General features: G+C 42.9%; 1 protein-coding gene across 2 annotated transcripts in view; it reads right to left on the minus strand.

Moving 5' to 3' along the window:
- Positions 1-6160: 6160 nt before the first annotated feature.
- Positions 6161-14985, minus strand: part of COL4A2 (collagen type IV alpha 2 chain) — a 145212-nt gene continuing 136387 nt past the window's right edge. For both annotated transcript variants that reach the window (XM_068927428.1, XM_068927421.1), the window contains exons 42-48: positions 14282-14443; positions 14057-14155; positions 13196-13342; positions 12478-12594; positions 11438-11629; positions 10804-11090; positions 6161-7646 (exon numbers count right to left, since the gene is read on the minus strand). In XM_068927428.1, coding sequence (XP_068783529.1) covers positions 7392-7646; positions 10804-11090; positions 11438-11629; positions 12478-12594; positions 13196-13342; positions 14057-14155; positions 14282-14443 — 1259 coding nt within the window. In that variant the 3' untranslated portion in view covers positions 6161-7391. The remainder of the gene's footprint in view (positions 7647-10803; positions 11091-11437; positions 11630-12477; positions 12595-13195; positions 13343-14056; positions 14156-14281; positions 14444-14985) is intronic.

The raw sequence follows: 14985 nt of genomic DNA on the forward strand, positions 1-14985 counted from the left end.
CTGCCAACTCCATAATTGTGTCTGGGTGAGGCTGCAACTTTGATTTTAGCAGCTGTGCATGACACTGCCTCTCCCTGGAGGGAAGTGGGAACTGGCATTTTCTGATATGAAGCAGGCTAATGCTGTAGGAAGGGAAGAGAAACTGTCTTTTGTGCAGTCGGGAGGTGCACAGAGAAACGCTAATGAGGTGTGCGGTTTCTCTTCTTGCTGCAGTGAAGAGAATGGGCTAATACTACTCCTAGGGCTTCCCAACCCTCTCAACTACAAAGCGAACATGGGCAGTGACCCACAATCTCACGCAGAGACATCATAACCACAGTGAAGAACGGTCAGTTAAGTTGAAAGGGGGGCAGGGGGAAGGTAGCTGGTGTGTTTCCAGTTCTGCAAGTTTTTGTGGGACGACTCCTCTATCTTCTAGGAACTGGTCCCAGAAAAATTCATAGAACTTAAGGGTTGGTTGTTCTTATGTTCGGTTGTACCCTTTCTTTGTCCCACTCAGTTCATAGTTAGTTACTACATGTGGAGACAATTCCCAAGCAAATTCTGAATTAAATTATTACTGAGTACACTTTAAACACTTTTTCAAAAATTCGTGCTATTGAGCAACTTGCTGCAGAGAAACTAAACTGAAGTTCAAAGCAGCTTTATTTTCCCCTTTCAAGATTATGCACAGTCCATATTAAATGTGGTGAGGAATAACAGCTGTTGAGAAAAACTTCTGTCACATTTGAGTGGTTCCCTTGTGATGTTTTTGATTTGCTAGGGATCTGCAGTTTAATACCTGCCAATTTGTCAGATACTTAAATGCACCTGCTCTGTGGTATTCAAAACCTATCTGAATACAAACAAAAACTTCCCAGCTAGTGACAAAATTTCAAGGCCCGTATCTAGTCTTTCATCAGGACTGGGAAAAGGCAATCTTATACAGGACCAAAGCAGTATACCAACATGTTTGTGGCAAGTCCGGTACTGTGACAACTGAATATGCAGGGCTCAGAAGCTCCTCGGGGCCTCTGTAGGCACTGGTGGCAAGGTCAGGCTTTCAGGAGATGCTGTAGGCCTAGGAGGTACCTACAGAACAGGAAATATATTTGTAAGTTTAATATCTAACATTTCTTAAAGTATAAATATTCAAAATTGAATTGCTCTAGCATTTTATTCATGTGAAATCTCAAGGAGTTCATACAGTCTTTCTGAAAACTCTTAACTTAGGTGCTTTTGCCCAAAGGGATGTGAGAGCCAGCCTTGCTTGCTGTGCCCCTACCATTACCACCGCTACAGTTGTCTGGCATGATGTTTGTGGCTCTTTAGTTGTTGGCTGTTGTTCCTTGAGAAATGTCTGGGTGTGCCAACCAGTGATGGATAAGGGGGTTGCACAGCTGAACCTTGGAGACTAAGTAATACTTGAATTATTAGTGAAAGATTAGGAGGAAGTCTGGTTTATTAGATGTGCATGCTAGCCCCAATTCTTTACTACTTTTCCAAGTCAGATTGTGCCTTCAAGCAAATCCTGAAGGTTTCTGGAGTTTCATGTAGGAAAGAATTTAAAGTAATTTAAACCCTGCTGCAGCTGAGCTCCATTTTACAGCATGGGTTTGGTGCTCTAACATGCTTTAGCTGTGCCTGTGTTATCTTTACATCTGAAAACGTGACTGGAGAGCCCAGCTCAACTGAAAGTATACCATTTCTTTTTTCCCCCCTCTGTGTAGTGGCACTGTCCATTTGTTTTCTTTTTCTTTTTTAACAGCATAGAGGAATAATATTACGATCTGGCCTGCTCTTGTTTCTGGAATCAAACTATTTAGGCTTGTGCTTATTTAACTGTCCTAACGTTAACTTGTTCGTTCCCCTGCTGCTTCTGCAGTTGAATGCAGATATCCCAGCGCTGCTAAAGGCGTTTTTTTTTCCCCATACTACACAATTTTACTGGAAAAATTCTACTTGGTTTACTGAAGGGGGTGGGGGGGAGTAGTGAAGCTGCAGCATAGGGACTAGTAGCAGAGGAAATGGCACTAATGCACGCACATTCTGATTTTTTTGGTTGTAATATTGACATAACAATTGATGTACTTGTTTTTGAATAGGAATGTGCCATCTGATAGGATGCAATAGGTTTGGCCAGTAGTAAGCTGTGCCAGAGCTGCTCTTATTTTGAATGCTAGAACCTGTATTAACAGTCACTTCGCTAAGTATTTTCAGGGAACAACTCCTTCCTTGTTTATGTGAATGGTACTTGTATGGGTCATTTGTAAAAGTGACTGTCTCAAAGGATGAGCTGACAAAAGTCAAACACTGCAGGAGAACTACTGCTCTTCTGTGGTGCGTGGGGCTTTTAAAAAATGTTTACTGTTACAAAAAAGTGAGGGTTGCCAGTGGTGCAGGAACTATAGCAAATGTTATTGCTGGTGGTCCCTTATGGGGAGGATGGAAAGGGGGCAGAAGATGGCTTAGCACCTGTGAACTCTGCTGTTTGTATTGAAGTGGCCTGCCCATGCAACATAACTTAATTTGCCGAAGAACTGAAATGCTACTCTCTCTGTGTTGGAAATTCAAATTCCCTTAGCCTTGAGGTAGTACATTGGCATGTTCTTTGGGATGCGTCTTTGCCATGGACTTGTTTCAGGCGAGGAATTCTTCTATGTCCTACCAAGTGCAGCGAGCATTTTCTCTCTGATATTCCAAGGTTGCTTTACCTGTTACAAATTTTAGTGCACAACCTGGACTTGGGCCATTTGTGGCTGTGCACTTCTGGAGCTAGGTGTAATTCCTCATGGATTAGAGACAGAGTATGAAAAGGGAGAGGGTCCCCAAGGAGGGGACCTCATTTGGCAAGTATTTATTTCTCTTCTCTCTCTCTGTCTGTTACATTTGATGGGCTTGTACGACGTGTTTAAATAGTGAGATAAGAGACGTTATTTTTGGCCGTTCTGGGTGAATGTGAACTACTGGTCTGCTTGTTCCTCAAGTGACGCCCAGGCCAAGGTGTGAACTGCGTTGGGAGGGCACGGTAGCTGCATGGTGAAGGAAGACCTGAGGAACACATGCCAGCTCTGCATATGTACACCTTGCCAGACTGGCACCCATCCACAGCCTGTCCCCTTCCCTTAATCTGCTCACTGAGCCCTGCTTGCCCTGCGGGACTCTCGGGAGGGCGATGCCACTCTTGCCCTCTCTGAGGTGTCAGCAGTGCAAGGCCCAGGTAGCTGGTAAAGCCCTGCTGCCATCTGTATGGGCCAAGTTTTGGGTGTTCCTGAGGGGCTGCGAGAGGAATCTGAGTCATCAAAACGCCCTCTGAACATGACAGAGTTGTTGCCTCATTTGTTTCATGATTGCTGCGCCTTCGCCCAGGTCCTAGACGGTTTTGATGGAAAACGCCACGGTCTGCATTACTTCCCTTCTGGAATTACCCTCCCTGCGTGCTGGTCACATGGCTCGGCGGGACAGTTGTTCCCTTTGTGGCCAGCCTTTCTTGCAAGCACATGGGGCTAACTGCTATCCTGCTCCGATCTCGCTCGGTCCACAGCATCCGGCAGCATCTGGCAATGCCCCTAGCCCTAAGCAGTGGTTGAGGTTTGCCCTGGCTAAAGTGGTGACGCCTGTGCTGCAAAATGACGTTTGCAGTCTGCATCCGTGGTGTGGCTGCTGCTGGGCTTGTTTGGGGCATGTAGGACCTCTGCTGCTGTTTCAAGCTGTGAAAGACTGAATTGCTCACTGGGAAAGAGCTAACTTCCTGGCATCCCTGCTGTGTGTGTGTGTGTGGGGGGGGGGGTTGGACTGGGGGACATCCAGATACCTTTTCCAGCTGCAAACATGCTATGATTGTAAGGTAGCTTTGTCCTTCCTGCACAGGGGGTGCCCATCGGTGCTGGAGCAGTGATCTCCTCTGGCCTGGCAGCGCGGTGATGGTGATTGGGGTTAACTCCGTCATGCACCCTGCCAGGCTGGCTAGCACACATCGCGAGAGCAACTGCGTGCGAATTTGAAGCATGACATGTACATGTCACGGAAGCAGCATCAGGGTAAAGTGGCAAAGGCAAGCCTCAAACCTCCAGCATTCAGGATGAGATGCAGTCAAAACTTGTAAAGCGGTGGACCCATAAACCTCTCTTTTAGTAGCTGTTTGATGCCTTCTGTCGGAGGGTCATGTTTGCTGCTTGCAGTTTGCTAGTTTTCCATTTCTGGCTGCCTTGGACAAGTCCAACTGCATAGTCTGTAAACACGCTTGGAAGATTTTGGTCAATAGGCTGAGAAAAACGTTGGTGTAAAGTGACATAATTATGTTGATATCGCTATACCAGCGCCAATAAACTGATGCACTATCCCCTACAGAAGGGGAACGTTACCTTGTTTAACTTTTCCGGTCTCAGGAGTATGTTATATCTTAGGATGTTTTCAAAAAGCAAAGTGTAGGAAACCAACTGTGTGTTTTGAAGCAAAAGATTTGCCTGTTGGTCAAGAAGGGGCAAAACACTTGTGGTTTTCCATCTCAAGCCTGGAGCTCCATAATTCAGTGGAGAGACTGTTCTGTTTGTTATAGTTGTGTTCTTCTGTATAAAAATGTTTTAAGTTCCTGAGAGTAGGTGCTTTGGGGATGTAAACTTGTGGCTAGGAAGTGATTTGAGTTAGTGTTCCTCAGTGCTCTGTAGTGTACTCAAGGTTAGCTCCCAGGGTGAAATCCTCTGGCTGCTTGAAGTAGTCCACGTCTTTCTGTGTGCCAGCTCCCTCCCCCTTTAAAAAAAAAAGTGATTAAGCATGCTTTGGAGAACTTGGATGCAAGTACACAGAACAGAAGTACATGATGTACAAAAATGAAGTACAAAAGTTCAAGTCGGCATGGCACCATTAGTGTGGGGTTTTTTTTTTTTTTTTTTTTTTGCATTCTTGCATTCTGTGAACTATGTGCCTGACTTAACTCACATGCTGCACTGATACTGTGCTGAACAAACTTGCCAGGAACAGATAATATGATGCTAGAGAAAAGCAAGATGTAAAGCAACTCTTGAGAAAGACCTCTGCTTTACGTGCAGAAAAATTAACTGTGTGGAAAGTTTAGGCAACATATTAGCCATTAAAATCCAAGTAACTAGCTCTTATCCCTGATTTAACAGGTTTTTATGGAGTTGCATAACCTCTGCATGAATTCCCTTAAAATATTTACTGTGCTAAACTGCACAGTAAAAGTGCATGCTGTAAAAGCCTCAAGTGATGAATGTCTGATCATCCCACAACCATCAACATCCAGCAAAACCTGGAAGAGGTAAATAGATGATTTTAGGGCACTTGTTACTGCCATTAATTTAAAGCAATTTAAAGTGATTGGCAAATACGGGACAGCTTTGGCTAATATTGCTTCCAGTATGTTTCCAGTTCTGAGCATTTTATTTAGCTGAAATAAATACTAGTGTGATGTTCATTGAGGAGGCTGCCTTTTATAGCTAGTAGATGGCCACAGAGCTGATTTCAGGATCTGCTGTCACTCAGTAATTTCTCAGTGGATGCATCTGATTACACGTACAACTAATCTGGGTTTGAAAGTGTGTTAGCTGAGTACTTGAACTTAGTTTATACTTTCTATATTTTGCAAAGGCAACTTGTTAAGTCTGGTTAATGTGGGTTTCTTGATCGTTGTAGAATACGAATAATAATTCACTTCAAAGTGCAACATGCCAATCTTTCCTAACAACAGATGAAACACTATCTCAGTAGTTCAGCTTAAATATGCAATTCTAGAAACATAACTTCCCTTTTAGATCTTTTATAAGTGCATGAGAAAAAGAAGTGTATAACTAGTTGAAGTTACATACTGGTTTGAAATTCACTGGAAGGAATATTTTGGCTGTGCTTTTTTTCTGCCCTTAGGTGCAAGTAAGGTAATTCAAAAGAGTAGCCTATATGCATTTGATAGAAAAAAGCAGTTTACAAAATAGAAATCGTCAACAAATAGAGGTGTAGAAAAAAACAAATTTTATTTATGATACAGTGAGGATGGAATGTAATTACAAAAGCCAATAGACAGCCGAAGCAGGAGAGACGTGAACTGCGGGGGAAAAAAAAAAATCATCATTTTTTTAAAAAGTCCCTTCAGTTTCAGTTTTAAGTGTTCAGGTATATAACCAGACTATGCAAAAAGGAAGCAAATGAGTGGTTCGTTTGCAGTTGATTCTTTTTTTTTTTTTTTGGTGTCCTCTCTGGCAGCAGTGACAGATAACTTTCCTCCTTTTTATCGAAGGAAACAGCAGCCTTTCTGGCCGTTTAGCCTGTCAAGCAGTAGCATGGTTCTCTATAGGAAAAGATGGTATCAAACAGATACTTGCTTCCTTCTCCCCTACTTTTCCAAAGATGAATGTGTGCAAGTTAGTATGCTGGTCATCATACTGCCAAATGTCCCCAGCCACCAGGACTACATGCCTTCAGGACAGGCAGTTGGCAGGTCTGAAAGGTCTGGCTTTGAAGATAATGTGGCATTGGGCAATACGCTCTCCTGGGAAACCTACTCTATGTGCGATAGCTGTTTCAGCAGCATACAATTAAAATCTGTTTGTGATGAGTGGCTTGGTTTCAGAGGGGAAAAGCTGCAATGCGAAAAATACTCAGTGCTGATGCTGTGTGCGTAGTGTGACACAGATTGAATGTCCACAACAGAATGGGAATGCAAGAAAAGTGTTGTAGTGATCCTTTGGCCTGGGATATGTCTAGAAAAATTAATCAGGCTTGTAAAATAATATGCTGATTTTCATCATCAAGTCTAATCAAAAGAGGAAGAGCACTGCATTTAGTGGTTGCTATTTTTGGAACACCTGTGGGCTTCTTCTCTGCTATTGCCAGTGCTAAGGAGATAAAGTAGGGTGAGGCTTGAAAAACAAATACAGTAAAAAGATGATTGTTTTGGGTTTGTTTGCAATGCCCAAGCATAAAATACTGACATCAAACTTACGTTTTAATGCTGGGCACAAGCCTTTTCCAGAGTATTTTGCAAGGGTTTAACACTTGTTTTATCACTATACATTAACTGAGTGAGCTACAGCTGTTAGTGTTTGCTGTTGTGACAAATACAGTTAATAGAATAGATACATATATTCTCTTAGAGTAAATGCAGTGGGTATCTGACCAAGGTAACCATTTATTACTGAAAGTTTTTTGGTGTTTCAAAGCTGAAAGTTATTTGTATCAGTTGGCAAATGACATCATGTTAGACTAGCAAAAAATATATATTGTATAGTAGGATAACACAGCACTATGTATGTGTGTTATATTTAATTTGTGTTGCACCTAGGGATGAGGTAATAAGTTAAAAAAGCACCAAATGATTTATTCAAATGTCTAAACATCATAGAAGATTTCACTGTATAAGAACCACAGTATAAGCAGGTTCCTCATACTATGAAGGACTTCTATAAATTTTTCATACAGACTTGACATCTGCTGATATGACTTCGGATGAGTCCTGCCTTGAGTGTATCTGCTGAGGGCTTGCTTTGGAACGGCTGGTCGATTGTAGTGAGCCAGAAGCTGTATTTATTTGCAAAGTAGTGACAAGTTCCGCGTGCGCCATTGCATTCGATGAAAGGAGTAGCTCTGAAATCTTCCAGGCAGCTCCCAGGAGAAACCAGTGACTGTCCTCCACCTTCATCACCAGCTGCAGTGTGCTAAAGGAGACAAGGAGGGCAATGTTCAGAGTATAACCTCGGGCAATGCTGTCAAAAAGTTGCACATGGGGAAAGGGAAAAAAAAACAGAGGGGAATTGCTCCTAATTCTTAGCACCAGAAGCTTCGAAGCAGAGAGAAGGCTAATCCTACACTTAGGTAAGACTTAAAGGTCTGGCTATACTTTATCTATGCAAAGGAACTATCTTATATGGTGATGTCACTTTAAACTCTTCTGCCAAACACCTTAAGATTGCCACTGCTGGAAGTCCTTGGGGTTGGAGACTAATTTAGGTTAGAAGGGCCTTCTGGAGATCGTTTCAGCCAATCGCTTGCTCAAAGCAGAGTCAGCTCTAGGTTGCTCCAGGGCACTGTCAACTTGACAGTGCCCTGGAGCAACCTAGAGCTGACTCAGCTTGACAGTGCCCTGGAGCAACCTAGAGCTGACTCAGCTTGACAGTGCCCTGGAGCAACCTAGAGCTGACTCAGCTTGACAGTGCCCTGGAGCAACCTAGAGCTGACTCAAGTTGTGAACAGCTCCAAGGATGGAGATCTCACAACCTCTCTGAGCAACTTGTTCCTGTGTTTGATTACTCTCACTGAGAAGAACTTTTTCCCCACGTATTTAATTGGAATTTTCCTTATTATAGTGTCTTTAATGCTCTGCATCACACAGGAAGAGCACAGTGTGGAAGAAAATAGCCTCTATTCCAATAAATAATCCCCTCTAATGGCACATTCATTAACAGCAAATTAAACCGAAATTATGCATCTTTAAACCACTCAACTGTTACCTTTAATGTGCACTGTGGTAATGAACGGAACGTTACTTACTTTTGTTTTGTCAACGGCATCTCTAAAAAACAGGCATTTCTTGTCTCCATTTAAAAGCTATACAGCTGCATTTTTAAATGCAGCCATTTAATTTTCTGTTAAAAACTGAAGGACTTTGGGATATAAATAAAGCAGTCTGAGAATAAAGTTGATGAATAGTTTTGCAAACGCAGGGAGAAATCTGTTGAGCCTGTTCAATGTGTTTTCCTGCCCTGCTTTTAATAAACATCATATTCTTCATGTACGAACAAAGGCGTACAGCATAACTGCTTCATTTATGCTGCACACTGTGCTCACAGAAATGAGTAACAGAAGTGGCCACCTTTTAACAGCATAATGGACTCTGATCTTTGGCTGGCGTAACATGTTGCTGAGGTCTAGGTGTTTTTCTTTTTTTGTTTTTAGTGGTTTTTTTGTTTTTTAAGCCCAGTGGAGAGCATCAGCTGTCTTATAAGTTCTCAAGATGATGCTAAACTGAAAGCATCATTCTAAGCAAACACATGCTAAGCAGTGAAGTTCAGGAGCTAACCTATTCTTTTATCCCTCTGGAAGAACAAATCTTGTAAGAACAAAGGATAAACTACTAGTAGCTTTTATGCTTTTGCCGTGGCAGCTGGAAAGCAGTTAGTACCAACTGCCCATGCTGTTTGAGCACTGGCTTGGGAGCAGGCCTGCTTGACAATGAATTTGGCATTCCTATGCTCAGTATATAATCTCCAACTGTAATTTCTATTATATCTATTCTTTGATTGACCAGGGCTTTTAGTCTTCTGCAAGGCTTATACCACCCTGCCTTCTAAGGACATGTTACAATGGGGTGCACTTCCTACATGAAATCTTTCTGACCTAGCAGGGCTGCTTGGGCAAGGGCCTGTGACTACTCCCTTCACGACTGGGCCCTACCCAGGAGAAGGAGGTGACAAATTTCAGCCGAGGAAGCAAAACAATATGTACTCTGAGATAACCATGAATGGGTGTATTTTTCCTTCAGTGGTTGCACAAGAAGTGCGTACACCAAACACTTCACTTGCTTTGAACACTAGCTGAGAAAAATGTGAAAACTTATCTTCTGAAACTCTTCCCAATGTATGTTCCTTGGTACTGGCAGACTTTGTCCTGGCAAACAATTCTTGCCAAGGTGACAACTTTGCCCTTAACAATGCTAGCTATTTACACAGGGCCTTGCAAATGTTTAGTTACTCCACAAGCATTCCAAGGATTAATTGTGAGATTGGTATCAGATATGTTTTACAGAAGCAAAAGAAAGGTCAAGTGTAGGGCTGGTCAAAAAATTTTATCTGCCTTTTCTCAAAGCTTTTTTTCTGTAACTAAATGAAAAATATCAGCTTGCTTTTTACTTTTATTTCTGAAAAATTAAAGCTTTTGCCAAATAAATGATTCATGGGAAAGGCTGACCAAAGTTCTTCTGTGATGTTTTCTGTTCTTTTTCTTTCTTCTAACTTTGTTTATTTAGGCATTCAGTTCAGTGTTTATTGAGTTTCTAAGGCAGGTTTTGACTCCAGTCTACAGTCAGATAAATGCACATGTGTCAGATCATTCACATGAACATATTCCAGCTGCTGTTTACTGTTAGTTCTTCTGGGTGCTTCCATGATGCCTCTGTACTGTCTAGCTCTCACAGGTAGCAGTTTTGAGTGAGCAAAAAAGCAGGTGGGGCCCTTCATTAGGTCCCCTCCACATCTAATGCTCAGGTTTCCTAAGATCCCATTTTCTAATTATAAGATCACAAGATTTAAAAGATCCTATGGGTAACAGGACATATAGGGCAGTTGCCATTAGAGATACAATACTGAAGATTAATTTTTACAAGCACAAGGAAACTGACTCTTTCCAGAGTAGGTAAAGTAGCTGGCTGCTAAATCCTCTACCAAATATCAGTGCTTTTGAATTATTAAAAGGATGGGAAAAGTTTTGTTTTGTTTTCCAGGTCAATTTCTTAATAGGGATATATATATTAGTAACTCCCACTTTTCCTCTAGATGTGAAAATGCTTTGTAGGTTAATGTTGCACCTCAGTGCATTTTTATTTGCTGATGCACAGCTGTCCCTGTATTCTGCTCTCAAACACAATTCTGTCTATAAAGTAAGGACTCCAGATGCTATTCTGACAAGGACGCAATTTTCTCTTCAATTCACAAAATTTTGTTTCTCATCTGCTTCCTAGAACTCGTTTTGTAGTCCTGCTTCTTCAGAACAATGCATGGTTGTAGTGTTACTGGACCTGAAACAGAACAGCTTTACTACTAGCTAAGGCTCAAACTTAAAATTAGTGCCGTACAAACTATAAGGCTGGAGAACAAATACCATAAGGAAGGAATATCCAATCCACAAACTGCGCCAGCCTTCAGGGCAGCGAGGTATTGAAGCTTCTTGGCTATGGACAGCAATGGCCACAGCTGGGGCCTCACAAACAGAGCAGCGACTGATATATGGTTTAATTTCTTCTTCTGCCACAGGCATCATTGGAAGAGGTGCTGTAGTTGAGAGCCAGTAGGATTTATCATTTCGATTTGCATAGTAACAAATATCCCCAGGGTTACAGTAGAGGAAAGGCATAGTACTAAAACGAGCCAAACAGGAGCCGGCCAGCCCTGTTTAAAAAAGAAAAAGAAAAAAATATGGCTATCCACTCTCACGGAAGACAATGCACATTTTCAGTTTCCTGCACCTTCATAAGCATGCGTTAGTAAAACCCCGCGCGCCATAATGTTTCCCTGGTCTTCCAGTTCTCCTCAAACAGCCCTAATGGCTTGTGGAATCTCTCTCAGGGGCACTATATGCAGACATACAGTTTTTATCTTCTCATCTGGGTGCTTCCTGAGCCTATCTGCTGCAGTCCCAATTTTCTCTCTCTCTCTTTTTTTTTTTTTCTTTTCCCCTGTCCGAGGATATGGAATGGAGACTTCTGCCAGTAATTCCCAGGGAAACGTAGATGTACCTAGGTCCTGGTTGTGTGCTTTCTCTTGTCCTTCGAAGTACAGTAGGCTGTAGCCACTCCAGAGTTTGTTCATACCGATCGGACACATTGGCTCTTGCTCGGACTGGCTGTGCTTCACCAGCAGGTAGCCGATGCTAACGCTGCGACCTGGCATGCCTGGCAGCCCAGGGCTACCAGGGCGGCCTGGCTGACCTTAGAGGAAGGGAAAGAAAAAAAAAAAAACACCTTACTTCAAGATCCCACAAATGTGCTGATACTAGCTGATGTTTCAGCTAAGCTGCCTAAAAACAAAGCTTCACAGTAAGATACCATCTTCTTATGGCAAATTATTATTAAAACAGCTGTGGTTCTAGCATTGAAACAATTGATTTTGAAGGCGATGGGTATTGGATCAGGCTTCTTGGTTTCTAAATGATGTATGTTATTATCAGAGACAAGGAAAGTCACATACAAGATTCTGATGAATTTTAGCATATCTTGTACAACATAGATGTGCCTATTTTTCCTTAAAACATTTTATTTATCCAAGATTAACCAATGATTTTTGAGTTTCTTGCATTTGCTTCATGGGGTTGAAACTATGCTCGGCAAATACTTTTCTTTCTTTTGTGCTTTAGCTAATTAAGATGGTAATGTTTCTGCTCTTTGACTGAATAAGCACACAGGTATTGCTTTTAAAAATATGTTCCCTTAAACATTACCTATCACCTATCCAATCATTTATTTACATGAATGTAACTGCTAGTAAAACTCTAGGCTGAAACAACCAGAGACAACAAATATGAATATAAACTCAGATCAGAACAAACTCATTCACATGAATGCACCAAGCTCTGCTTCTAACAAAACTTACTCTGAAAACTTTGGTTTAAACTACCTCCCTAAAAAGTTAGTGAGTGGTAGCTCTTGTGGAAGAGCTGTGAAGATAAAAACTTTCTCTCTCTTCCTATGCTCTCCCAGACAGTGATACAGTGGTTACAGAACGATTTATGGCAGTGAAAGGGGAAAGGGGGAAGAAGTGCTTGTGTGACGTGACTCACCTTCAAATCCCACTGGCCCCTGAAACCCTGTTGCTCCTTGTTCCCCTCTGAAGCCGGGAGGAGCTGGAACGCCTCCCCTGCCCTGGGGTCCTGGGGTCCCGGGTGTGCCTCTGAAACCTTGCACCAACAAGAGTAATAAGCACAGTGACTGCAGTGACAGAAACATGCTATTCACTTTAAACAGCTCTGCTTGCACGTGTTCAGCCCTGTCTGCCAGGTTTACCAATTTACACTAACAGCAAGCTCCTGCGGTTCTTGCTCAGGCAAAGAGCACTGACCCCACTGGAAAAGGCTGCAGTATCAAGACTGTGTGAGCCCCACTACTTTGAGCTTTCATTCTTGCTAGCACCACGCATCTTTGATGAGGCCAGTAGACCAGATGCACTGTGTCAGGTTTGCACATCACTAACTGCGTTACTTTCCGGGGTCAAAAGCATGTTCTCAAGGATGCACCCATTTCCATCGGAGACTTTCAGTCTGGATTTAAATTAGATCTTCATCTGACATTGCTTGGGTTATGCTAACGATGCCAAAGTTTTCTCCTGTCTTGCTTACAGTCTGAATGCTAGGAAGAGGAGGAGGAAAGCCAACCCCCAAGCCAAATTTGACTCTCCTTTCTGACTTGCAGGATTTAGCATTGGAGAGAGCCAAAGCAGTGCTCTGATGGCCTCATTGTTCTACAGGGAACCAAGCTTTCCTTTGAGCATGTGACTCCTACCTGGGTCGCCCGGTGGACCCTGAGGTCCCATGTCTCCTGGGCTTCCTTGGGGTCCTATATTTCCACGGGGGCCTGGTGAACCTTGCTCAGCAACCAACCTTGGAGGAAGTGGGGGCAGCCCAGGAGAGCCTGGAGGCCCCTGAAAACCTGTGATAGGAGACAAGAGGAGACAGTTTGACAAAAGCCCTGTATTTCCTTAGTGTGCTTTCATTCACAGACTTGCTGTTGCTTGGCTGCAAATGTGAGAGGGGATCATTGTCTGTAATTCACCACCTTGGGTATAGCAGCTATATTTACAGTACTGGAGGAATGTGTATGAGGATGGGGAGCGTCTCTGCTTGGACAGTATAAAGATAAGCAAAAGGAAATTAATGATGCTACTGCTCCCTTAGTTATGACACAAGAAGTTGTGAAGTTCCCCCAAAAGAGCCAACAGCATTTTGAGGTGCAGCACAATCTTTCGGTGAGCTTCTGGAGGCATAAGTTGGTATAGACGGAGAGAGGATTTTTTAATATTTCTAAATATTCAGTAGGCCTGGTCTGCAGGTTTAGCACAGGTGTTAGTTTAAATCACAATTTTTTCCTTTTTTTTCCCTCTCCAAAAATGGCTCTGAATTTGGAATAGGCAACTCACACAAAATAAATTTCATTAAGGCAAATAGTTAAGTTCATGCTGTCTCCAGTGAGGATACCTCTCCACTGGAATTTGCCAGGGCTCACAGAGAATCATGTAGGTGGGAAGGGACTCAGAGAGCATCTAAGCCCAGCCTCTTGCTCAAAGCAGGGCCAGTCACATCAGCTGTGCGTAGCTGCAAAACTAGTAGTTTAGCAAGAGCCATGCATCTGACTGTCTTTACTCACCAGTTACTCCTCTGTCCCCCTTGGGTCCTATGGGTCCCAAATCACCTGGAAATCCTACTGTGCCCATAAAGCCGATAACACCTTGTTCACCCTTACGACCTTTAATGCAAAATGATACATGACATTATTGCATTTCAATGCAGATCATGTGAATTCAAGAGCTGTGCTATTAAATCTGCGGTAGCACAGAACAGGCCCCAGATAACCAGCCTTCCCCATCCTTACCTTTTGGTCCAGGGTACCCTGGAACCCCTGGTCTCCCTGCTGGTCCAGGATCACCTCTAATTCCTTTCGGGCCAAGCTGTCCACTCACTCCTGCTTGTCCACTTTCTCCTTTGCTTCCCGGCGGAGATGGGATCCCAGGCTGCCCCTGTAGTCCTGGGTAGCCTGTTTAGAGCACGTTGGGGTTGCAATCTGATTATACTGCCTTAAGAGCTGGACACAGGGCCAACTAACAGTGCTATCTAATTGTATCCTGTCAGATTTTATTTCCTTAATTTAAGCACGGAGCTAATGCTTAGTGCCTCAATAGACTTATTCACCACTTCTACTACTCTTGCTATTAGCCTGGCATGCCCTTCTGCTGCAGTGGCAGAGGAATTAGAGCTAAATCCCATAAAACATGGTGCCATCTAAAGCCAAACTCCAGCAGAACTGAGGTGCCCACTGAGATACAACGTTTGATGAGCTCTCCTTCCCCAGCAAATGCCCCACTTCAGCAAGTGTCTCCCTCCAGGGTCTGAAAGTAACTGGAGAGAAACTAGACAGTACTGAAGTACCTTACTCAGTGCCTGGTGGTAAACAAGGTGAGGACTTACTGTTCCACTTCAGTGCTTCAGTTGAACATCTGGATACAAATAATTACCTCATTCTGTCTTGAAAATTATGGGAACAGCATTTTTTTCCAGAATTATCTATTGCCTGAAGGC

This window comes from Struthio camelus, chromosome 1 (genome assembly GCF_040807025.1).
Source record: "Struthio camelus isolate bStrCam1 chromosome 1, bStrCam1.hap1, whole genome shotgun sequence".
In the NCBI taxonomy this organism is placed as follows: Eukaryota; Metazoa; Chordata; class Aves; order Struthioniformes; family Struthionidae; genus Struthio; species Struthio camelus.